This window comes from Electrophorus electricus, chromosome 21, assembly GCF_013358815.1.
Source record: "Electrophorus electricus isolate fEleEle1 chromosome 21, fEleEle1.pri, whole genome shotgun sequence".
In the NCBI taxonomy this organism is placed as follows: Eukaryota; Metazoa; Chordata; class Actinopteri; order Gymnotiformes; family Gymnotidae; genus Electrophorus; species Electrophorus electricus.
The window spans coordinates 13,725,087-13,752,331 of record NC_049555.1 but is presented as its reverse complement, the minus strand read 5'-3'; the positions used below and the strand labels follow the sequence as shown (position 1 = coordinate 13,752,331).

The window sequence follows — 27,245 nt, the reverse complement described above, 5'->3', positions numbered from 1 at the left end:
GACTTACGCGACTAGTGGCTCACTGCTGATTTTATGCGGCTAATGGGCAGTGGCTCCAGTTTCTTTGTACCTTGCACTCAGTAAGATAATGTGAGAAAAGCTTAAAGGTCCTTTGTCGTTTTATGGATGTAATGTGTCTAACGCTGTCAAAGTTCAACATTAGCACGTAAAAACAACTGCTCTACAACAGCCGGTCGTCGCTTCACCTTAACGCGAATGAGAAAACCAAAAACCATGGAGATACGTCTGAAGATCCGTTTGATTGTTCCTGCACTTAACCTACATTACCCCCCTTACTTACGGGTAATGTGTCTGGAGCGGTGCTGAAGACAGAAGAGAAAAGCACGTTATGCCTCACAGAAAGTCTCCCGCTCCTGAGAAGCCGTGCGTTAAGAGGCGGTATAGCTATACTTCACGACTAGGGAACCTGCGGACAAGTCTTTGGTCACAGTCATAGATCGATTTGCCACGATGAACAGCAAGAAATCACCAAATGCACGTTTATACCATGTTTTTACCATCAGTCAATCTACACTTTACTCTTCGATCATCGTTCCCATCGCGATGGAATTCAAGGTTTGACTATGAGAAAGGGAAATTGCAAATTCATATTTTGAATTACTTTATTCGGGACCTAATTGGACTGATGTCTTGTTTTTTTCGTGTGGAATAAATGATGCCAGGAAAAATGGGCTTCTCCAGAAATGAAACGATGTTTTGGTCCGAGGATCAACTGGACACGAATCAGACAGCAGAAGAACCTCTTGGCGCAGAGTTCGCGATCGTCCCTGTGGTATTCGGGTGCATCTTTTTCCTGGGTGTTGTTGGAAACTCTTTGGTGATCGTCGTTATTGGCAGAATTAAGACGAGACGCTCAAGAAGCACCACCAACATTTTCATCCTCAATCTCAGCATTGCAGACTTATCCTTTCTCCTCTTCTGTGTCCCATTTCAGGCAACTATATACTCCCTTCCTGAGTGGATTTTCGGCGCGTTCCTCTGTAAATTCGTGCACTATTTTCTCATGGTCAGCATGCTGGTGAGCATTTTCACGCTGGTCGCCATGTCTGTGGATAGGTACATTGCCGTGGTTCTCTCCAAAAAGTCCCCGTGTATACGCAACCGCAGGAACGCGCTCCTCGGAGTTTGTATAATTTGGATGCTTTCGTTTATTTTCGCCGTCCCGGTTGCGCAGCATCAGATTCTGACGAATCACCCTCACGCCCCCAATAGTTCATTTTGCTGGGAGATTTGGACGGAACGAGTCGCCAGACACACATATAAAGTGACCATTCTGATCATTGGGTACCTTTTACCGCTGGTTTTGATTACGTGCTCTTATGCTAAGGTAAGGCTTCGCATCTTGCCGAGTCAACGTAGAAGTCACTGCTATCTCTGGTGGAAGTGTGGTTTGCAGATTTGCATAGTTTATCAGAGAGTCAAAACTGGCAGCACAGTGTTGCCGAAAAGATACCAAACGTCGTATTTGATCATGTAGTTTACTGTGCACCGTGTCCACTTTCCACTGTGTTCTCATTGCACGTTCAATACTTTTCAAACGCCAAAATGTATAGGACTAAACTTGATTCTGGACTAAGATGTGTTAAGTACATAATCATCACTATTATTATGTTTGAAAAACCGTATTTCTCCAAATTTGGTGGATTGCGCGCATTGCGCCTGTACATTTGCGCCAATGACAAATAGGTGACACCTTTTTATGATAATCCTGACTTCTGATTATTGACCGCACACTGTGAGACCAAGACAGCACTGCACATATGAGCGTTTGGTGGGAACATCCGCAGGTAGTCCCGATGTATTTGAAAATGTATAGATATATTAATACATTTTTCAAGTGTCAGAGTAGCACGCAACGCGCATTCTTTACATTATAAGTCGTTTAGAGTGTAACTGCAATTTCAGCAATCAAAAAGCTCACGTGCTGAGACTGTATTCCAGTGTAGAGGGGGGCCTCTATATACATCTACAGATTTTTTGCAATGATTCACATGGAATCAGATATGCTTCAACAGAGATTAATTTAATGATACATCTTAGCAAGGCTGAATATAGTTAGTATTTAGACAAAGGCAGTTTATTAAAGCAATTGATTGGACTAGAACAGTTGCTACGAGAATAAACTTATGTATATACTGACTCTCCATCCTATAATGCAGCTAAGTTAAGTCTAGATCAGTGAAGTATAAGTGCCCCAACTGCCCCGGACCTTCAGTGAGCCCATCAGCCTACATACAAATCACTTTAACTGTGCCTCCATCAAGCACTGAAGTCATCCAACAATAAACACACTATACACTATACACAAAGAACAAATGAAACTTTATAACATTGAAGAATTCCTACACAACTGGCTTTCAGTGGTCAGATTGTGTTACCTCAACTTAAACTGTCTGTCTTGTATCTTCAGAGATTCAGAGATTATCCCTGCATTCATGAGTGTTCAAACTTTAGCCCTACCTGTGCCAGTTAAGGCAAGTGCTCACGGATGCTTCAATTGTTCACTCATAAGGCATTCCATTTGTGTTAATTTTCGCTCATGAGTCATAAGGGTTCTGCACATTTTTAAACAGGAAACAGGACAGTTAAAAAGCTGTAGTGGAATATGATGGTATAGTTTTTTTTTCAAAGGATCACTGAAGGATTACCAAGGCCAGCAGTTATAACCTTCATGCTTCAAACACCAACTAAACACAATTAATAATTAACTCAATCTAATTAATCATTAAGCTAATGAAATACAGGCACAAACATTCTTGCAATTCTATAGTGTTTTTGGTAAATGAAATACCCAGTATGATTTTTCTTCTTTTGTGTTTTCAAACTCCACACAATCAGTCAGCATTATGGAGACAAAAACACTATACTGCACTAATAATGATAATCAACAATAGCGAGATGGGCAACAATGTATGTATTAGATAGCCCCAGCTTTGGTGAACCTATACACATGACTCTTTAAAGTCTATTCCAATGGTTTTAAAAGATTTTTCAGAAATAAAATGCATCCATACCAGAGAAAAGCTTTACTTACAAAATGGTGTATTAGCCTATTTCTTTAACCTATTATTGTAGTGAAATGTTTTAGCTTTAAAGAGCATCTCAAATTTAATTTTACCCATGTACAATCTGATTGGTAGAGGATTAAATACCAAACTATTGCCAGAGTATTGGTCTAACCCAACTACAAAACTCAGTTTACAAAAGTCAATCCATCATTGCAGTGTGAAAGTTTGTATCTCAATAAGGACCTTAAAATGTCCAACTTTAAATTTCTGTCTTCTTGTAGGTGTTATACCATCTACATAAAAAAATCAAGAATATATCCAAGAAGTCTGAGCACTCAAAGAGAAAGGTAAGAATAACACTTCTGATTTCAAAGCAGTTTTTTCTTGTACTCTACATAGATTTAAGACATTGATTAACAGCAAGGATAATACTGGCTATTTAAAAGCACGAACAGCCTTACAAAGAGGACCATATCCTCAGCACCTTAGGACTAGCGGTCTGCCAACACAGAGCACGTTAAGTGCAACCCTGCGTTAGGGCAGATGTTTAGACTGGCAGTTGCTGCTCTTTTATTGCTGAGGCATAGGTTCCTGATTGGCTCTGAAATGTGCCAGTTAACTGATGTATTTTTTGAGCTGCCTTCATACGCATCACTCATTATAAACTTTAGAATTGTGTAAATAGTGTCAGGCTCTTCAAACTTGGAGTAGAGTTCACCTAGCAGCTTGCTGCAACTCTAATGAGCATTTTAGCATTCACAGCACAGATATATTAGGCACTGGCCAAGTGCACTGGAAGTGTTGACTGCACATGAGTGCAGATATGCATTCGGTCTATCATGCCACGTGTTTAAAATTTACGGAGCAGCAAATTTTTATTGAGCTCTGTATCTCTTAATCCATTTAGGACAATTTCATCTGTGGCCTCAACCCTTCACTTTGGCCAATATGTCTTAATAGAGAACATTTAAGATTGCCTTCTGTTACCAATGGCAACAGGGTCACCTTGTTAGTAACAAGCAAAGAGAAGGGATTTTAAAAAGCCTTTTACCAGTTGGTGAGAGTTAGATAATCTTAACCTGTAGGGATGGTATTATTTCCATATATCACTCAGAAGCACCTGATTGGGAATGAACTGTAATTATTCTAATGAGGTTAAATTGACTTCTAATGTGCTAGAGAAAGGCAGTTTTCAGAACATAATGATGGTGCTGGGGGCTGTATCTATAGCAACAAACGACTAGCATTGAATCATGTCAGAAGATGCTACATTCTGTGACAGTATGTTGTGGACTGAATGTTTTTGTTTGTTTGTTTGCTTTTATGCTTGTTTATTTACTCTCTCTGCCCCCCCCCCTTTCCCCCAAAAAATATATTTGTGTGTAATTAGTGCAGTAATTAGTGCAGTTGAACAGATCAATGGGCTTTAGTTGAAAAGCTCCAGGTGCACTTACCAGTACAGCGCCACAAAGACTGTGGTGCCCCATAAAACCTTGATCATTGCAAGAGTAGCGTCTACTATATGTAGCAGTAGTTGATTCTACTATATGTAGCTGTAGTTGAGTCCGCTATATGTAGGTGAGGTTGAGTCTACTATATTTATCAGTCAGCTTTGTGCTAGTGGTACCCTCTTACTTCCTATAAGATAAAAATCCTATAAGATTTTTATCCAGGGACAAGAGGAAGCCTGTGTGAATAAGATAACCACAGTGGATGTGGTAGTTATCTGTTTATACTGCAGAGAACAGGATCGGTGACATATGACAACGTTTCTGCCTTCACATCTGTACCATGTGAAGTCAGTCCAGGTGACACAGTGAACTTGTAGAAGCGACATGCACTTCTTCAAACTTGTCTTCCAATCCCACTGTTTGCGTTTCTGCTGATGCAGGTTATAGAGTCTCCAGCAGTGCAGCAGACGAGAGCTCACACACATCAGCAATCCCGCTTAATACCCGATAATTAAAAAACACTCAAGGCATAAAAAGTCTTCTTGCATATTCACTGTTTGAAGCAGACTTCATTATCACAAGTTTGTGCTTGCTCACAAATAACATGAAGTATCAAGTCACTTTCACTGTATCATATGGCTGTGGGAGGAAGCTTTCCATGTGTGCTCACCACTAGTCAGTAATTTGCATATACTGTAAACACCATTCTGGCTGTGAGGTTCTCAACTTTTTGAACCTTAGAATCTTATATGAGTTTAACTGTGAAATCACAGTGTGTATTAACAGATAACATAACACATTATGGATAATTACAAATGTTTTTTGTTTTTGTTTGTTTTTAGTCTCACTTACTATTTGTTTTTATTATTTTAGTTGTACAGTGGGAAGTGAGGAAAATGGTAGCACATGAGCTTCCAAAGGATATATTTTGGATGATGGATTTGTAAATGCAGAAAATGAGAAGAGAAGCATGCTCTTTGAAATAAATATGAATTATCTTCAGAAAGAAACATCTTTAGAGGAGTTTTGATTGGTTATGCCACAGGGTGCTGAAATGAAATCAAAGTGTTCAGATTCAAACAGAAATAATCACAGGCAAAAACATGTATTTATTAATTAAGGAAATATCTGTTGTTGTTTTTTTTAATAATTAATTCATTAATATTTTCTTCATTTTGAAAGTAGAGTCAGTTCCATTGGTGATTCATCATAGTTAGCCAGTAATGACAAACAGAAAATGCCAGGTGATTAAGCCCAATTTTATTACAGATCACAAGAGAACACCACTTCATGGAAATAATTTGCACAAGAAAGAAACATTTTAATCACAGACTACACATCAAACTACATTAGCATGTACATTCATGTGGTGATTTATATATATTCATTGTTTCCCATTAAATCATTATAGCAGTAAACATGACCATATTATAAGGTTCTTACCTGTTGTTCTTACCTGTTGAGTGTAGGAGGCCTTCTCTGACGTTATGTTTCAGTGGTAGAGTAACATGTCAGTAAATGAGTTCATTTCAGCACATTTTATACAGTAATCAGCTGGTAACATTACACTGCAAGAGCCAAATATAACAACAGCATGCAACTGTGTCTGTCATAATTTTAGTGATAAATCTATGTTTTTAATATTTTCTGTAGTATATATTAATAATAGTTCATTTTGTACTCTACTCAGACCCTGCACATAAGTAAATATTTACTTATTTTCTCTTGAAATACTTCTAAATACTATGTGGATTTGTCTGGCTTGTGATATATATGATGTGTCATACATGGGTGTGCATACTGTACACAAAGATAAATTGCTTGGACGCGTAGCCAAAATAAAATGATTCAAATTCTGATTGTTATATTAATGATTGCCATATTACTAATCAATCCATATCAAGTACAGTTAGAGACTCTTTGTCAGTTAATTATGTAGATGCCACTCAACTGTCAGCCACGCTCCTCAGTTGTAGATGCCCCTCAACTCTCAGCAGACAAAATGTATGTTATAAGTTACATCACCGTGCCGTATGGACTAACACCACCATCCAACACTGCCCTACCAGCATTTAGCTGACACCTTTATCCAAAGTGACTCACAACTATGACTGAATGCAGTTCAACCGATTGGGGGTTAAGGGCCTTGCTCAGGGGCCCAACAGTCAGAACTCTGCAGCCTTCTGATTGCTAGTCGAGTACCTTCACTACAGAGCTGCCACCGCGAGTCACCGGGTTGCGAAATTCCCTGCCACTATCCTCTGAGCCTGGAGAAAGAGGAGTGGATGATTAGACTTTTCATGGGTTGGTGTTCTGGAGTGGATTTTGTGTCCTGCCTGCTAGTTTTACTGTCACATTGCCAGTATGATAAACAACCCTCCCACGCTGGATATTATAAAGAGAATAACTCTGTGGGAGATAATGGTGAATTTATTGTGAAATCAAACTTAATCAATTTATTAAAGAAAAAAAACAAAACAAAACAAAGGCATCCTTTAAAGAAAATGGGCAACACTTCAGAAATGTTTATTATTATTTATTGTTATTATTTATTTTTTCTACTCTCATTGTGACTTAAAAAGCTACAGAATTTCTCAGACTGTTCAGTTCTCTGCATGGTCAATGACAACTTTCAGCTGCATTAGTATCTCAATATTCAAGCCATGTTGAAATAACCAAATCTACACATTTTCCACTGGGAAAACCACCACATGTCAGAAGATAAGACAGATTGATTAAATGCATACATCTAGGCAATATATATTATATTAATTACACTCTACACAGCCCTAGCAACATATACACGATATCCAGGAAACATAATCAGTTAAATATAATCAATATCAGTTAAATATAATCAATATTAATAGATTAAAGAAGCGGTCTGCTGTAATCATTTATGGTTTAAAAAGAATGTTCCATATTAGATCAGCTGTAATTAAATTTACCACCTACAAGACATCTAGCAGTACCTGCATTAGATAGAAGGTGGTGAAATGCAAAAAACCTAATATAGTTCAGAGGTTTTCTTTAGGTCAGTTCAGACCATTTCTTTTTCTTTATGGCATGCACTCCATAGCATCCATGGTTACACTGCAGAAATCCAACAGCTGTGCCAAGAAAGAGGACCTGAATGAAGACTCTTAAAGTAGGAATATCCAACTTTGAGGAAAGTGCTGATGGAACTGTAAGTGAAAGGCAGTCTCTGGACCGTGCTGGTGGGTTAAACAGAAGCAAGAACCCATTGTACCGAGAGATTGAGTGGCATATGCAAATGAATATCGTTCCCAAGTCCCCAATCAGGAACAGTTTAACTGTTAGAATGTTTAAAGTTTTAGTCTTAAACATTCTAATATAAAACAAAGATGCACCCTTCTGAATTAGTAGAAGAGACTACCTGGTCCTGTCCTTTATTGCAGGGTTACGTTAACAAGCATTATTGAGGCACCCTCCGGAGAATGTCTAACAATCACACAAAGAACCCACATTTTTATACATTTGTCAGAAAAGATTATGTATTCACATATTAATATTTTCATTTGCCACCATTACGTCTAAACCATACATTAGTCAATATATGTAAACTGATATTCAACACCCACACCAGTTTGAACCCGTTACTACCACATTCCATGGGAAGACTTCTCTTGACCTTATCCCAAAGAAGATTGTTTTCTATACGGTCCTGGTGGAGAGGTAATAATTCCTTGTAAACACTTTTTTACCTCATGAACTACAAAACAGTCAAACAGACATGGTCCAGGAAACTAGAAGGACTAGAGCAGATGAGTCTCATGCTGGCAGCATCTGAAGCAATACTGCAAACAAACAGGAAAAGACATGAGTACTAACACCCAGAATGGATTAGAGTTCAACCTAATATATTGCTAGGCATGTTTGGACCACAGACCTAACACAAGGTGCATTGCTGGCCACACTGCAAGCAGAAATGGATAAAAAGAAGATAGCATACACATCTTAAGACAAAGTTCACTTACACCTGATGGTCAACTGTCTTGTAGTCATAAGCATGGCTGGAATTTTAGAAACATTATTTATGGAAGAATCAAAATATATCAGGGCCAGTTTCCCAAAACACTGGACTGTGAAATAATCCCAGTCACCACAGTAAATGTTCAAATCTATTTTGGGAAACTCACCTTAGAAGAACCGAACACAACAACTGAACTGTCTATATCACTTACACATCTGATATATATGGTCTCATTTCCCTCTAAAACAGATTACCATTTCTATATTGGCCCAGAAAGTGGGAATCACTGTTTTGTCTGTTTTGCTATTTTGAAGTCAACAATAATCTCTTTTATTTATGACATTTGAAGCCAAATTGATGGCAGTTATTTGGATAACTCTTCTTCATTGTTGTTTGTTATTGTTTTTTAGTCTTGTCATAATAACATCATCAGAAAATTAAATTGTGTTTGTTTCTATTTTAGCTTTTGTCCTGTACAATAATTATGGCTTATAAAGACACATTTATTGCCCACGATTGCAATTGCACAATTGCTTACTCACCAGTTACTGGACATCTGTTAAGAGTTTTTTTTATGACAGATTTGCAGGATAGTTTAGAATAGACTGAGATTTCTGGCATGTGTGTGCTTCCTGTCACAGCACTGATGCACCATCAGTCCTCTTGCTTCTGTTTATTTATTTATTTACATTTTAACATTTTAAATCTTGCTTGCTGAGAACTTTTTTTTTTTTTTTTTTTTTTTTTTTTTTTTTAAATGGCTTGGAATCAGTTGCTCTGTTTAACAGTGACAAACAGTAAATATTATAAAACACTCTTAGCCAGAGCTCTGTAGACATAAACATATTCAGAATTTCAAGGGTCTGTAAGTTGCTACTTATCTAGTCCAAGGAGAGTGAAATTTATTATAAACAATGACTATTCTAATTCTAATCAGTATAAATATATAAACAGTATAACAAAAATAAAATATAGAGATTACTATCAGAGGCATAACACTTTCTATGCTGGTGCATGAACTGAATACAATAGTCTGTTTGGTCTGAATATTGGGTGTCCAGTTTTGCCTCTGGGCACCTGATCCTATATTTTTCCCTGCTTGTTTCCTGAAACAGTCTCCTTTTAGACCTTTGTACCGATATTGCTATTAAATCACATGGTTTAATGGGGAAGTCCTGTATCTGAACCTTCCTTCCCCTTGTTGTCGTGGGAATTATGAATTGGTCTCCAGTTCCCATCTGCTCTTACAGATTTGTTTCAGCAGCTCTCGACCTGATTGCAGTAGAACTATCAAAGCGGCACAGATCCAACAACAGCGTTGAGCGCTGTAGTTTCTATATAATCATGAATGTGCTTTAGCGTCATTAGCGCTTACTTACAGCTTACTGCAGCACACTCTGTCTTCCTGGATGGTAAAGGAGTACTTGTGTGGAAGATTTAGCGCTGCAATGAAAGACAGGCGCACGAGAAATGCCATCTTTAGTTACAGTGATCGGGCTCAGTGTTTTGTTTCCTGATATCAGTGTGCTGCTATTAGATCCTGCAGAGGTGTGGTACTAAACAGAATCTCTGACAGCAGGTGAGGATGAATCAACGTGTCGGCCTTGATCGAGACAAGCCTGAGAGCTCGCAAGCAAAACACCTTTTGTCATTAACAACAAAAGTCTCCACCACTGTTTGTGGTTGATGAGACTGAAATCGTATCGGTCTTTATCATTTATTGCCAGAAAGCACTGCATACAACATCCCCCCAAGGCCTGTGAAGTGAATTATTTTAGTCTTACTGTCCGAAGGAATGGCACTGACGGCTTGGACGAGAGTCTGTCCAGGCGTAATAGGGCTTCCTCTATTCCCTAACGGGGGTGGAGGTGTGTCTGTGGGGGGGGGGGGGGGGGGGCACTACAGCACTCTTGTTGCTCCTCATACAAACTTTTTTTTCAACTTTGTGGGAATTTGTGTGTAGGGTTTTGTGGAGAATTTAATACAATCTAAACCAAGTAAGAATATTTTTTTTAAAGGTTAATTGAATTTGTCTTAATTTATTTTTAATTTAATTAAATCACTCACCGGCAGCTCGAGGGAGCAGCAGATTATGAGAGATATTGGCAGCTTCGGCACTGCTGATTAAAACTAGTGGCCTTCCAAAGTCTGCTCTTCTCAGATATACACAGCTAATCAGTGACTTGATTAAAGAAACAAAATAAGACTGAGGACATAAACAGGCTTGTACTTCACCATTTTAATTGCAAGAAGATGGAGGACATAATAGAATGCCTTTGTACTTCTGTTAATTTGTTTGGGAAGCAAACTGCGACTGATAATCTGATTATGTTGCAGATGTTGGTGGAAGCCACATAATACGTTGTGAGACACTGTGTTGTCTCAGAAATACATTGTTTTGTCTTCCTATGCTAGAAACGTGCAGTGTTTGTTTCTCTTCCAAGGTTTTTGTGGCTAAGGGACTCCACAGGCTATATGGCAGAGTAACCCTGACCGCCACCAAAGCATTTGTGTTGGTCTTATTTGCCTGTGGTCTGTGTTTTAAGTGGTGGTGCCAGGTGTCAGTTGATTTCATGGTTGAACAACACTGACATTGGCACTTTCTTCCCTCAGTAGCTACACAAACATCTGCAGAACAGCTCGCTGGTAGCCGAGTGATGACGCTACTTTCACGGTTTATGCAAAAATCATTTAACATATTAGTTAACATATGCATGCGTAACATATAACATGCATTTACAGAGGAAAAAAGACATATTTGCATTCTGATTATAAAGTCAGAATTGCTCTCTTTGCTAGAAAGAACTCAAACTCACAAAAAAAAAGATGGGAAGAAATGTGCTGCTTGCGGTATGCATGCAAGGCTGCACAAATATGATTTGAATAGTGTCTATGATAACAGATAACAAGTGCACTAACTGTGCCTCTGGCGTTTAAATGGGGTTCAAAGCATTGTCCTCTGTGTTTGTACATTAAGTGGCAGATTTGTTTAAGCTATTAGCAGCTTACAGTACAACGGCCAGCACAGGAAAGTTTACCACAACCATATCTGCATGGCTCGTGAAACATTCCTCTTACAGCTGCCCGCCGTGCTGTTTTGTTTGCTCTAGTTAAGCAATTTTCAGTAAACGAGACCTTTCATCTCTTGCATATCTAAATATGCTTAGTAATAATGTTACAGGTTTAATTAAGGCTTGTCAGAAGCAAAGCGAGATGACAGTGTTTGTCGAGCAGGGTATGTGTCCCAAGACCACATAAGCATAGCGGAAAATCTACATATTATGGGAAATTGCACTTCTAGCAAGTGTATATGGACATAAAAATGGTTTAGTGAAGCATGTGTGTGTCCTGTAACATGACTAAGGAAAGATGAAGGCTTCATAAAAGCTCCCAGTGTGGCCTGGACTTTATTGTGAGCTTGCTTGTTGCGTCGCATGTGGTATGAGCGGAGCTAAAACTAAGATGATTTTATCCCAAATATTGGAATGCTGCTTCTTTTGTTGCTTTTGCCTGCTGCTTATCTCAAGTCCCCGAAAGAAAACAAACCACAAAACTTATTGTGCATTAGTGAAAGAGACATTGAATGTTGTTGGATGTCTAAGGGCAAAGGTCATATGCCAGACTAAAATTCTTACAGATCCTTTGTGAAAAAGTGCACTTCTTACCTGGAAGTGGACACGGTGGGTGCACTTCCGACCTGCAGAGAGCAGCGTATTCCTGACACCACTTTTCTGCGCCACAACACCAGCCTGTGTTTGGCTGAAGACTTCTTGTGAGTCATTTTTGGATGTGTCTGAAATGAAAGGCCAAACCTGATCGGTGAAAATCAAGATGTCTACTTTTATGCATCTGTGCCACAGTGTCTACTGAGCAGTAGAATGGGGCACCACTGAAAAGCCTGATACACCAGAATGGCTCTTTCCCATACACCTGTGAGAGACAAAAAAGTAGTAGTAAACAATGCTTTGTTTGATAAAGACATCCTGTCCAAATTGCAAGGGTCAGTGATTTTCTCTGCATCACCATGGTAGAAGAAAGCAAAGAAAGTCATTGCTTATGTCTTTAAAGGCTTGCAAAGGTACTTTAGGGTTCTCTGGGCTGTGACGGCTGCATTCTCCCGGAAAATGAGAGGTGCAATCCTGCAAGCTTCAGAAATGCTTCGGTGATGTAATAACATAGGGAATGTAACAGCAGGATTGGAAAATCATCCTTCACACAGTTGAGGTGGACTGAATTGCACTTTTATGGCCACACATTTTCTGTGGTTGGACTGCTGCCTAATGACACATGACGATTGGAACATTCCAGATCTCATCATACCACAGGCCTGCTGAGGCCTTTCTTTGCATGGGTTCATGGTGTAACACATTTTTTTTTCCCATGATAACTGTGGTCAAACTACTGAGAGCACTAATTTGGAGAACAGTGTGTTCAACTGAGCGCTACAACAAGCAAAACTAAATTAATCAGTGTTAACTCTGCGTGGCCTCACACTATTCCCAATTCTTTCTATAATCACTTTTGGCTATATGCAGATAGCAAGTCATAACAGAGATTTGCTTTTGCCTCTCACAACTTTTCTGAGACTGACAGAATGTACTGTTTACTCAAAACAATGACACCCAAGAACCAATCACCAAGCATTAGTCCAATATATTAATCATATATCACCAAGCATTAGTCCAATATATTAATCATATATCGCCAAGCACTAGTCCAATATATTAATCATATATCACCAAGCACTAGTCCAATATATTAATCATATATCGCCAAGCATTAGTCCAATATATTAATCATATATCACCAAGCACTAGTCCAATATATTAATCATATATCACCAAGCACTAGTCCCATATATTAATCATATATCACCAAGCATTAGTCCAATATATTAATCATATATCACCAAGCATTAGTCCAATATATTAATCATATATCACCAAGCACTAGTCCAATATATTAATTATACATCACCAACCACTAGTCCAATATATTAATTATACATCACCAACCACTAATCCAATATATTAATCTCATATCACCAAGAACTAGTCCAATATATGAATTTTCATGTGCATGTTGGCCATGTGTAAATAGTTTAAAACTTCAAACAGAATAAATACTTTTAGCATCTAAGCACATTTTCAGCCTGTCCATCCTATTTTGCCCTTTCTCCAGTACCTACAGTTTACAAGTACACACCTCAAACAGAGAATATGGCAGAGCAGTGGATCGGCAGTCCATAAATCAATTCTATTTGACATTAATAAACTTGTCTAGTGTTCAGACAGACTGACATGCTGGTCCAAAGAAAATCAACAAGCACTAATCCAAGACCCAGAGCTAGACTTCAGGATCTGTCATAAGATTGCAGTAACTGACTGCCACATTATAGTGTCTCAAGTGAACTTACTGACACCTGCCATACAGGACTCTTTACAGGAATGTAAAACAAGGTTAAACAAAAGAAGACAAGGTGAGAAGACACACGGGCTATTGCAGAAATTAACTACTGTATTGGTTGAATACACCAGGGGGAGGAAAATGTGGATGATCCAGAAAAGAAAACAAAGACACATTAAACTTAAAACTGTGGTAAAGAAAGACAGTCCCAACATGCATTTGTTAAGTGATGGACAGCTCTAACACGGCCCCCTGATCTTGAAAGATTTTCCATTGGTTTACTGTTTTATTATTTATGAGTCAAACATACAGATGCTAGCATCTCATGAATGACTTCACACTCTTTATTGAATCAACTTGTCTGACCTGCTACAGCTCCGACATCAGCGCACAGTCGCAATTAGTGCTAAACATTTAATATTCAATGTTTTTCTCGTTATTATCCTGCTTTCACTAGTTTTGCCAGATCCACCAAGGCCCAAAGAAAATGTATGCAACTCCATGTATGTCATGTTTGAGTGCATGGTGGGTTTGGAAAAAGCAAAAGTATATATATATATATATATATATATATATATAGCATATATATTGCATCTTAAGAATGGTTCTGCAGCTATTATATGTTCAATTTATGAGTGAAGGTATCCTTTCTAATCTGCTTTAAAACATGTGACCTTTTTTGAAATCAAGCCCAAAAAAGGTTTGCTAAGTAAAGCCACATTCATATGTTCAGAGTACAGCACAGGGCTTTATGGAATCTCCCACACATTTCTTTTCTTGGGTGAATTTCTGAAGATTTGCTTTCCTAATTTTTGTATGGATGAGCTGTACCTAGTGTTCAAGAAACTAAACAGGACTTATGGTGCAGCAGCAAAACTACAGACTAGGTACCTGAGGATTCTACACATCCTAGGACTAAGACTCGGACTTAGACTAGGACTAATCTTACACCTTAATAACACCTTCACGCTAGCCTAGGACTAACCCTGTGAGGACGGTGGCGGCTCGGAGAAAGTAAGAGACAGGGTTGGGGGGAAGTGCATTTTATTATCCATAGATAATAGCTGATGCACGAAACACATATATATATTATCCAAGGTAGTCCTTGTCCTGAAGGCAGCGCAGTGACCATCACCTGCTTAGGCTGGGGATTAGTCCGCTAATGTGCAGTGCTGTCTTCGGGTACCTGTGGGTTTTAAATAGACACTTCATTAGTGAGGACAGGTGCGCTCAATTATTACTCCAGGGATTGGGAGCGAGGGTGGAAAGTGGAGTGATTCCCACTATGAGTGGACCGGCCTCCCATGACAGACCACGCTCGAAGACCCTGCCCGCCTACTGACACATGGTTGATGAGGTCGTCAAGGAGCAGGCTTATCCGGGTGTTCCCGATGGAAGGAGGTGGTGAGGTTGGGGTCCAATACCTGGGAGTACGGTACTCAGCATTGTTCCTCCAGATCAAAACCTTCCCAGTCAATTAGGTATTGAAGTCCTTTGTCCCTCCGACGCGAATCCAGCAGAGCCCTAACCCTGTACGCCGGCCCTCCCGCAATGTCGATGGGTGAAGGTGGAGGATCTGGGGGGCGACCCTCTTCTGTGAGGGGACCCTCCACCAGCAGCTTCAGGGCCGACACATGGAAAGCCTGTGACGCTTTACTGTGTCCGGGCAAACCCACACGATACGTGACATCATTAATCCGCCCCAGTATGGTGTATGGGCCCTCATACTTCGCCTCCAGCTTACCCAAGGGGCCCGCTCGGCCATCTTTCACGGAGACCCACACCTGTTGTCCCGACACATATCGCAGAGTTTCTGCCTTCCTCCTATAGTTGGCGATGGCCTTGCTTAGGTTCTGATGTGCCTCCTCCCACAATCGCTCACCGCATCGGCACCATTCCTCCACATCCGGCTGGTCGGACATGGGCGCGTTCCATGGATAAAGCGCTGGCTGATACCCTAAAACACACTCAAATGGCGTCATCCTCGTGCCAGAATGGCATAGTGAATTTTGAGCATATTTTTTCCCCCAGGAGAAAGGTCTCTGGGTGTTGATAACTATAGAAACACAAGAACTTACCTAGTTCTTGATTTATTCTCTCCACCTGTTCATTGGCCTGGGGGTGGTACCCGGATGTAAGACTGAACATGATGTTCAGCTTTCCCAGTAGCTCCCTCCAGGCTCTGGACATGAACTGCGGGCCATGGTCCGAAACAATGTCCACCGGCAGTCCAAACTGCGGAAATACATGGCGGAAGAGTTGGTCAGCCATCTCCCAGGCTGTAGGTAGTCTTTTTAATGGGATAAATCTCACCATCTTTGAGAATCTGTCCGTAATCATCAATATCACTGTGTTCTCTTCTGAGATGGGTAGATCTGTAACAAAGTCTATAGCAATGTGTGACCAAGGACATAGAGGAGTGGGTAAGGGCATCATCTTACCGCGGTATCTTGCTGCGGACACACTCTGCACATGATGCCACATGTTTTACAATCTCCCTATGCATGGCGGGCCACCAATACTGAGATCTCAGGAGTTGGGCTGTACGGGTAGACCCCCAGATGTCCTGTTCCCACTGAGGAGTGAGCCCATGTCATGAGGGCACTACGGTGTCGGGGAGGAGCGTAGAGGTGATTAGGGGGACAGTGTGGGTGAGGGTTCACAGCTGCAATCTCCCGATCGATCTCTCACTGCAGTGTGGCCAGGAAACATGAAGGGGAGAGAACCGGTCCCAGATTGGTAGGTTGGGTCTCCATGTTATGCTGTCTTGAGAGAGCGTCCGCTCTGACGTTCCATGCCCCCGGTCTATAGGTAACTCGGAACCGAAATCTTGAAAAGAAGAGCAACCAGTGGGCTTGTCTTGCATTCAGTCTCTTAGCTGTCTGTAGATATTCCAAATTTTTGTGGTCAGTCATCACTGTAAAGGAGTGTTTTTCCCCCTCTAACCAGTGTCTCCACTCTTCCAGAGTGAGTTTCATGACCAGTAACTCCCTGTCTCCTACCCCATAGTTCCATTCTGCTGGGCTTAGTTTCTTGGAATAATAAGCGAAGGGTCTGAGCCATCCCGCCTTTGCTTGGTGCTTGGACAGGACAGCACCAGCACCCAGGTCTGAAGCATCCACTTCCACCACAAAAGGCTTCTCAGGGTCAGCCGGGGGTGGGTGGAAAAAGTGGTCTTAAGTCCCTTGAACACACCCTCAGCCTTGGGGTGCCATCTCAACCTCCTGGCTTGACCCTTCAGCAAGTCAGTGAGGGGTTGGGCTAGGCTGCTGAAAGACTTTATAAACTGGCGATAGAAGTTCGCAAACCCCAGAAAACATCGAAGCTCCCTGTGCCTTTGAGGTTTTGGCCATTCCCTTACGGCCGCCACCTTCAAGTTCGGTTTATTCGTCACATACATAGTCATACACAGCATAACACGCAGTGAAATGGTGGAGAGCGCTCTGTCCAAACTGAGGAAGAGAAACAGGGGTGCATAGAGAAAAACATATATATGCAGATAAATATATATATTATGTATGTACAAAAATATATTAACAATGTATGTACAATATATGTATATTATGATTATATACACAATGTATATGGTTGGGTATATATGTACACAATCTACAGAATGTACAGATCCATTTTGTATAATTCCATATCTACAGTTGTTGTGTAACAGGGTAATTGAGTATAAATCTAAATCTATATATACAGATGTACAGATATACAGTCATGTTACATGGTGGTGGTGGTGGTCCCCACAGTTTATCAGTTTCCCTGATTCAGGGCCCGAATGGCCTGTGGGAAGAAGCTCCTCTTCAGCCTCTCTGTCTTGGTCTTCAGGGAGCGGAAGCGCCTCCCTGACCTCAACAGAGAGAAGAGTCTATTGTTGGGATGGGTGGGGTCCTTCACAATTTTCCTGGCCTTGGTCTGGCACCGCTTGTAGTAGATGGTCTGCAGGTCAGGAAGTTCCAAGTGAGTGATGCGCTCTGCTGAACGCACTACCCTTTGGAGTGCTTGTCTGTCCTGCTTGGTGCTAATCCCAAACCAGACTGTGATGTTCCCCGTGATGATGCTCTCGATAGTGCAGGTGTAGAAGTTCCGCAGTACCTTGGAGGGCAGTCTGAAGTCCCGTAGGCGTCTGAGGTGGTAAAGACGCTGACGAGCCTTCTTTGCCAGGGAGCTGGTATGGCGGGACCAGGACAGGTCCTGTGAGATGTGAACACCAAGGTACCTGAAACTATCTACTCTCTCCACCATGGTTCCACTGATCCTCACAGGTTGGTAGTGCCGCTCCTGCTTCTTGCTGCAATCCACGATCAGCTCCTTTGTCTTACTGACGTTTAGGAGGAGATTATTTTCCTGGCACCAGTTTTCCAGGTGTTTAATCTCCTCCAGGTAGGCCCTCTCGTCGTTGTCCGAGATCAGACCCACGACAACGGTGTCGTCAGCAAACTTGACAATGATGTTAGAGCTGGAAGTGGCTGTGCAGTCGTAGGTGTACAGTGAGTAGAGCAGGAGGCTTAGGACACAACCCTGAGGAGCTCCAGTGCTGAGGGTGAGGGTGGTTGAGGAGCAGTTGCCCACCCGTACTGATTGTGGTCTGTCTGTTAGGAAGTTGGAGATCCAGTCGCACAGGGATGTATGCAGTCCTAGATCTCCCAACTTAGTAGTGAGTAGGGAGGGGATGATAGTGTTAAATGCTGAACTGTAGTCGACAAATAGCATTTTAACATAATTTCCCCTCCCTTCGTCCAGGTGAGTCAGTGTAGTGTGGAGCAGATGTGCAATCGCATCGTCAGTGGAGCGGTTGTGGCGATATGCAAACTGCAGTGGGTCCATGGAGGCTGGCAGTGAAGATGTGATGAAGTCTCTGACTAGCTTTTCAAAGCACTTCATCACGACTGATGTGAGGGCGACAGGGCGGTAGTCATTGAGGTCGGAGGAGGGTCGAGGTTTTTTCGGGACGGGGACGATGGTGGACCGCTTGAAGCTGGACGGGACAATACCGAGCGTCAGGAAGAGATCGAAGATGTCGGTGAATACCGGGGCTAGCTGATCTGCGCAGGCTTTGAGGACCCTCCCGCAGATACCGTCTGGTCCCACCGCCTTCCTGGTATTCACCCTTTTAAACACTCTCCTCATGTCACTCTCCGTGATGATGAGAGGGCACTGTTCTATGGTGGGCCCCGCGCATGTGCCATTGGCTGCGCCGATAGTGCCATTAGCACTAGCGCCGTTAGCATTGGCGCTGTTAGCATTGGCGCTGTTAGCATTGGCGCTGCTAGCATTGGCACTGCTAGATGTAGCCTCGAAGCGAGCAAAGAATGTATTCAGCTCGTTCGCCAGAGACTCATCCGCACTCATCAGTCCGGAGGGTGGGCTTGTGTAGTCCGTGATCATCCGTAGTCCCTGCCACAGGGATCTAGAGCCACTCTGCTGGAACTGTGTCTCTAGTTTCTTCCCGTAGCGCCGCTTCGCCTCCCTCACCGCCCTGCGCACTCCGTATGCCGCAGACTTGTACTCGTCCATGTTCCCGCTGATGATCCCCGCATTGTAGGCAGCAGTTCGAGAGTTCAGAGCCTCGCGGATGGTTCTGTCCACCCAGGGCTTCTGGTTGGAAAACTTCTTGATGGTGATTCTTGGGATCGTGTCGTCCACCAGTTTCCCAATAAATCCTACTACTGCCTCCGTAAACTCACTGACATCATCAGTGCTGCGCCGGAACATGTCCCAGTCCGCGTCATCCAGAGCGTCCTGCAGAGCGGCCACCGATTGGTCTGTCCAGCGCGCGACCTCCCTCTGAACCGGAGCTTCCTGTTTCAGCCGTTGTTTATATTTTGGTAGGAGGAAGATGGCGGCGTGGTCCGACTTACCAAACGGTGGATGAGCTAGTGCCTTGTAACTGCCCTTGTATGGGGTGTAGCAGTGGTCTAGTGTCCTATTTCCCCTGGTGGGGAAGGTTACGTGCTGGTAAAGGTTGGGCACCGCACGCTTGAGGTTAGCGCTGTTGAAATCCCCAACCACAATAAGTGCAGTGTCCCGGTGCTGTGCCTGAAACTGTGTGAGAGCCTCATGAAGTTCACACAGTGCAGTGTCCATGTTAGCCTGAGGTGGGATGTACACGGTGTTGATGATGACCGAAGTGAACTCCCGGGGAAGGTAGAAAGGACGAAGCTTGAGGGCGAGCAGCTCCAGGTTGGGTGAGCAGGAGCAGGCGAGAGTAACAACGTTGGCATTGTTGCACCAGCTGTTTACCATCACACACACTCCGCCGCCTCTCGACTTCCCCGAATCTGCCGTCCTGTCCATGCGGTGAACCGAGAAGAACTCGGCCGGCTGGATAGCGTGGTTTGGTACCGCTGGGTTCAGCCACGACTCAGTGAAGCAGAGGAGATTGCAGTCCCGAATGTCCCTCTGGAACTTTATCCTGGCCCGGAGGTCATCGAGCTTGTTATCCAGAGACTGGACGTTGGCTAGCAGGATGCTAGGTAAGGGAGCTTGGTTTGCCTGAGCCCTCAGCCTGTTCCTGACGCCGGCTCGCTTCCCTCGAGGCCTTTTCCTCGCGCCGCGTCCTCTGTTTTCTCTCAGGATCTCCGTCGGCCATCTTGGGTCCGGGGTTACAGACGGCTTGAGGTGAGTGCTATGTAGATTAAGAGAAATAAGGGCATCTCTGCTGTACGAGATACGCGCCGTGGTGTGTAGAGAAGGGCTGCGGAGAAGTCAGGGGTAGCGGGAAGAGCGAAAAGAACGAAAAAGATAGTTAAAAGAGCGAAAAAAGTGCCAGGTGTGGACGGAGCAGTCGTGACAGCAGCCGACCTCACCGGCGCCATCTTGCCACTTGCAACCTTACCAGGTTGCATGCGCATGCTACCCTCGCGGATAATGTACCCTAGGAAGCTCACCTCCTGCTTGTGGAACTCACACTTCTCTAGTTTGCAGAACAAGTGATTATGCAAAAGAACCTGGAGCACAGCCCTTACGTCATGCACATGTTGGTTCCAGGAAGAGGAATAGATCAATATTTCATCGATATAAGCAACAACAGATCTGTTCAGGGACTCCCTTGGAACCTGATTAATGTAGGCCTGGAATATCAAGGGAGCAGTGGCGAGACCGTATGGCAGAACCAAATAGACGCACGGTCTTAGTCCCCCATCCCTTTTCTTCATGAAGAAGACACCTGCCGAGGCTGGGGAGGTAGAGGGACAGATGTAGCCCTGCTGCAAAGCCTCCTTGATGTATTGTCCCATGATCCCCTCTTCCTCCTGAGACAGAGGGTAGAGTTTACACCGAGGTGGAACAGCACCCTCCTCGAGCGTAAAGGCTCAGTCCCATTCATGGTGAGGAGGGAGCTGGGTGTAACACTAAATGCTTGCGCCAGGTCCCTATACTCGCGGGGTACCTGGAATATGTCATTTGTATTGGGGCTCTTGATGGTCATTGACCGGAGAGGTAAGGTCAAGGGGTGGAGGCATCTACCTTCACAGGAACCCACCCACTCAAGGATACGGTTACCGGACCAGTCGAAGCGAGGGTTGTGCACCCTTAGCCAGGGTAGACCTAGTGTGAGTGGGTGGGAAAGGGAGAAGATAAAAGGCAATGCATTCAATATGTAACTTGTTTGTCCTTAAGGCTACATGTGGTGTGACATGTGTTATTTAACCTGATCCTACTGGTCCTCCAACCAATGATCGAACACTTAGAGGAGCGGGCAGAGGAATTGCTCTTATCCGTAATCTCCTCGCAAACGCCCAGTCCATTACGTTCCCTGCTGCCCCTGAATCCACAAGGGCTGAGGCAGATAATCTATGTTCCTGGTGTGTCACATTAACCTGGACCTCACACATGTATAGTGAATGAGAACAACTCACCCAGCAGTCATTTCTCTTGCGCTCTCTAGGGTTACGGCAGACCTCTGCCCCGCCCAATTGCATGGGTTCTTCTGGGGAGTCCACTAGTCCTCCTGATGGAATGTCCTCCCGATAGGGCCTTCTTCGGTCCAGGTACTGGCGTTTTTCTTGCAGTAGACGATCATACGTAATGACCAATTGCATCGCTTCATTCAGTGAGGCCACTTCTTGTTTACAGGCTGTTTCTGCCTGTAGCTCCGCCCTCAGACTGTTTAAGAATACATCCACCAGTGCTGGTTCGTTCCACTTCGAGCCCGCCGCAAGGGTTCGGAACTCCATAGTGAAGTCCGCCACCGATTTTGTCCCGTTTCACATGCAACAAAGTTTGCCCGCAAAGTCTCCCTTTTCACGGATGATAGAAGACCACTTTCAACTCCTAAATAAAAGCGCGATAATCTTTCAGGATTGGGGATGCGTTCACCAGCAAGGCTGTTCCCGAACTCACCTTCCCGGTGAGTCTAGTGCCGCCATCTGTACCGCTAGCAGGTGCGCCCAGTCAAGGCTACTCGCCTCGCTTTCAGCTGGCTGCACATTCTGTGATGGCGGCAGCTCGGAGAAAGTAAGAGATGGGGTTGCGGGGAAGTGCATTTTATTATCCATAGTTCAAATGATAACTGATGCACGAAACACACATACATGTTATCCAAGGTAGTCTTCGTCTTGAAGGCAGTGCAGTGACAATCACCTGCTTAGGCTGGGGATTAGTCCGCTAATGTGCATGCTGTCTTCAGGTACCTGTGGGCGTTAGACACTTCATTAGTGAGGACAGGTGTGCCCAATGAATACTCCGGGGACTGGGAGCGAGGGTGGAAAGTGGAGTGATTTCCACTACAAGTGGCCAAGCCTCCCATGACTAAGACTAGGAGTAAGACTAGGAATAAGACTTGGACTTATCTTACACCTTAATAACACCTTCATGCTAGCCTAGGACTAAGTTAACACCTTAGTAACAACCTGCTTATTATGTTGCCAATGCAAACAATATTCACATGTAAACTCTTTTTTTCTCATCTCCTTTTGTACCCAGAATATTAGGTGTTATGTAAACATAAAGCACAGAGGACTGAGGTACATAAAGAGACTTTGATGGGTGCAACATGAATGAAGAGACATTTACTTTTAAAACTTGTTCATAGGGTCACAGTAGAGCATTTTCTCCCTACAGGTGACAGAAAGGTATTTCAGCCATTTGTTCAGTCAGGCCTCCAGAAGGGCCAGCTGACTTTGTGAAAAGCAGACATAAAGAAATTAATAGCAACAATTACATATAATTCAGACACAGCAGATCTGCCCCCCCCCCCCCCTTTTTTTAAATTCTGTAATCCTTTCAGGTTTTAACAGTTTTAAACATTAACCTGCAAATGCCACAGTGACAACCTGAAAGAGAGAGCTGTTTGTTTGATGAATTGTTTTTAGTGCATAGTGACAAGAACTTATAGCTGAAACTGCTCCTGGAGCAAGACTGGAGAAGTGAATAGCATTATTTATTTTGTTGTGTTAGGCACGGGACATATGAATAAATGAGCCCTGTTGAATCCCAGAAAGCCTTTGGTTTTGAAATCTTAAAGATTCACTTTGTCATGTACTAGACGTCTTCGGCTTCATCTACGTCTCATTTTAAACATGTACGTCTATGAGGCAAACTGTGACTTCTAATTGATGTCAGGTGAAGTGTTTATTTTGGCATGACAACTTAGAAAACACTCAGCCGTTTAAGTGCGCCGTGACGTTCTCTCAGAAAAACATTAAAAAGTAACTTGAGCTGTAACGCGGGAGGGGGTGGAGAGCGAACACACGTGCGAAGTGACGACGCCATAACGAACCAAACTGATTGACAAGAATAAACAAATAAGACGTTTAATAATCGACACAGACTAAAAATACAGAATAAAATGAAGAACAAACAGAAGAATAATATGATAACTGGGTGAGGGCGAGAAATGGGCAACGAGGGAATAAAACGTTAAAGAAAGACTAACGGAGAACATAATAAATAATAAAACATAACGGTGAGCATAAAGACAGACAAACGGGAACAACACAGAACCAAGCTACATAAAACAAACAATACTGACGACGAAGATACAGAACTAAACAAGGAAAGCAACATGCAGCAATGGTAACCAAACACGGAGAACAAACGAGAACGGGCTAAACACCGAGATCGAACCAGAACCACAATCATAGAAACACTGTAAGATAAAGACAATAACCAACAAACAATATACGTAGGGACGGGTTTTTTTTATAACACTACAATTAGGGACAAACTCAAAACAGCTGGAGATTAAGGGGACGAGACAGGTAACCACAAAGACTGACGTAAACCCGGACGTGACTAGGTTGCCCGGGAAACGGGGAACGCTCCGGTCTGTGACGTGACAGAGCACTGGAGATGTTGAAATAGATTTATGCCCAACCAAAACAACTAAACACATCATTTCTATTCAGATTAGAGATACAAGAAAGTCTTGTAGAATACACATGTGCACACAGGATTTAATTTATTACTGACATTGGGAAGATGTTAGCACTTTATTTATTCACAGGTAGAGATGAAATTATTGCTTCATTTGCCTATTCACATGTGTAGATCTGAAAGTACTTTTAAAATTGCTTCATTATGATTTACAGATGTTTCAGTGCCAACTGATTTTGAAGAGGAAAGGTAGTGCGTGATTGCATGAATGCATCACCCTGCCCTGTCTCTAATACCCATGCAACTGGCAGGGATGCTTTAGAACCACCTCGTGGGGTACAATCCTGTGGGGTTCTTCTTTTCCATCCACTGCATGGTATCAGCAATTGGACCCATTCTAGACTTGTATGAGTTCCTCATAGTGCATTCACCTGCTTTGCTTTCATGGTCATCCCTTTTTAAGCCTCTTTAGGTTGCTTTTTGCTATGTCATCAGATCGTTCTAAATATCTGAACACAGGCACCTGTTGTTGTCCCAGTGTTCATCCCATTTTTGTGATAATCCACAGTACTGAGATAACCAGCACCTGCTGGTACTGAGAATGGTCAAACACGAGCAGACTTTATTTTTCTGTCAGTTAGCCATAACCTTGGTTAAATTCAGCTGTTGACTTAGTTCTTAAAATTTGTGAATACTGCTCATTCTTTTGGTTTGTCAAGCTGATGACTTGTTTAGACTTTGATAGGATCAGAAAGAATTACACTAGAATTCATTGTAACATATTTCTAGAGAAACTGGTAATATCAAACATTTCAGACAGGTAGTATTGCCTTACCACCTCTCTCACTCTCTCTCACTCTCTCTCTCTCTCTCTCTCTCTCTCTCTCTCTCTATATATATATATATATATATATATATATATATATATATATATATATATATATATATGTATTAGTCCTTCGCAATACTATCATAATAAAGGAATAAACCCTGGGAAAGCCTGTTAGATTGAAGATGGGCACGTACACAAGCTGTCTAACGCCTATTTGTACCCTAAACACACTGGGGAAGAAAACAGAACAACCTGGTATTGATTTTTGGTTCTGTGGTGTTTCACCTGCTCAAAGTCATCGTTAGACAAAAATCTTCTTGTTCACAATTTGGTTGTGATTTTGTTTGTGTCTTGATATTCCTATTCTAGGCTTTAACATGGAACTGTTACTCTCCATATCCATTGGCTCAGACAGTGTTTACATAGTGTCTTTCTTTTGCAGTGGAGACATTGTCTGTATATTCTTGCAGGTCTCTGTCTTTCTCTCTCTCTATCTCTCTCATCTCACAGACAGCCCAGACAGTGCTTCTGGTCGTAGCAGCGTTCCTCTTCTGCTGGATGCCCCACCACATCATCGCCATGTGGGTGGAGTTTGGCGTGTTCCCCCTGAGCGATGCCTCCTTCGCGTTCCGCATCACGTCGCACTGCCTGGCCTATGGGAACTCCTGCGTCAACCCCATTCTCTATGCCTTCCTCTCTGAGAACTTCCGTAAAGCCTGCCGGCAGGCCTTTACCTGCCGCCTCTTCTACTCCCCCCCACCCGTGAAAAAGATTGCACGCATCAGGATGGAGAACTTCTCCACCACGCCCTCCACCACCAACGTGTGAGGGCCCAAGCCAGAGAAACAAGCTCTGGCAAGTTGAAAGTGAGCAGCCGTCTGAACGTAGCCTTAAATTCACACCCAGCCTCAATGACTGGCTCCATTACTCATGCTCTTCACATTATAGACACAGTGAAAATGCTACACCAGGCACACAGGCGTGCAAGCTCAGCAGTGCCACTGGCTGTAGGGAGATCGAGATTACAGCAGCTCTAAGAAACATTTATGCTTGCAAAAAGTCTCAAATTGCTTTGTATTTATTTGCAATCTATAGGGAGTGGAGCTGTGGGTTTCCAGCGGCTGCACAGTGACTGCAACAGTGCAGCCAGCAAGGGTCCAGAGAGAGAAAAGAAAAACCCCAAAGTGTAGACTGAAAGAACTGCATGGATCAGCATGTGTTATCTAAATGAGCATTCTGAGAGTACTGCACTCTCAAAAGCATTTAAAGCAATTTAGAAGAGCTGCAGTAGTCCTCTTTGTGACAGAAAAACGGTTTCAAAGCGCTACAAAACTTAGAAGGTTTTGAAGATTTCAACCTGGAAAAATGTAAAATATCATCAGAAATCAAAGTTTTTTGAACGTCTTTGAGAAAATGACTTAATCAAGTTCACAACTGTTTGTGAATGTGTAATCTCATATACATTCTACATGTAAATGACAAAGCACTTTTATACTGCCAAATGCCGTAAATGTAAATGTGAGATGTTTCGTGACTGTCCAGTGTTTGAGCCTTTTTTTGGTAATGATTTCGACACTACACTAGTCCATGTGGCTGTGGTGTATTTGCCAATTAATTTGTTGCCATGGTTAAATGTGCATTATCTATATATCTGTGGTCTTTTAGGCATCATCACAATAAAAGCATGCCCATGAACAGACACACAGCCCCTTTAAGAATGCACTTTAACCTTCTTGGACTAGACCTTTATTTAAAAAAATGAAAGAGGTCCAAGTTTATGGATGGCTATACTGTATCTAATCCTGAAATAAATACTTACGATAAACTGTCAATTTTTTATTATTCATAAATATTATATTGTCCACTGAGATTTGCCTGAGTCAGAGAACAGCTTGGAGATGTTCCAGCGAGACAGCGAAGACGATGTCTCGTGCATATCTTATCTGTCCTCTTCCACGCTCAAGCTGTAGGACACATTACCAAGCCTGGGTGTTTCTCCCTCTGATGTGCAAAAGACAGGAAGAACTCGTCCCCCCAGAGCTGGTAGGTTGGCTTTCTCCTGCCTCTTCTCACACAACACACTGCCATCTATTTCTAAGATAAAGCCACCCATCCTTGACAAAAAAATGACGGCATGCCATCCAAAAAAAAAACCAACCAAAAACATTAGAAGTGGCATAATCAAGTGTAACCTGATAAAAGCAAAATGAAAC

The 27,245-nt window shown here is 42.7% G+C and overlaps 1 protein-coding gene across 1 annotated transcript; it reads left to right on the top strand.

The window, feature by feature from the left end:
• Positions 1-26,864, top strand: galr1b (galanin receptor 1b). Its single transcript, XM_035521095.1, has 3 exons — positions 1-1,348; positions 3,311-3,376; positions 25,543-26,864. The coding sequence occupies exons 1-3, from the start codon at positions 674-676 to the stop codon at positions 25,858-25,860; spliced, it is 1,059 nt and encodes a 352-aa protein (XP_035376988.1). The 5' UTR covers positions 1-673; the 3' UTR covers positions 25,861-26,864.
• The last annotated feature ends 381 nt before the right edge of the window (positions 26,865-27,245 follow it).

Coding starts and splice junctions, on each gene's coding strand:
- galr1b (XM_035521095.1), top strand. CDS start 674: ATGATGCCAGGAAAAATGGGCTTCTCCAGAAATGAAACGATGTTTTGG. Junction 1,349..3,310: donor TTACGTGCTCTTATGCTAAG/GTAAGGCTTCGC, acceptor GTCTTCTTGTAG/GTGTTATACCATCTACATAA. Junction 3,377..25,542: donor CTGAGCACTCAAAGAGAAAG/GTAAGAATAACA, acceptor CTCATCTCACAG/ACAGCCCAGACAGTGCTTCT.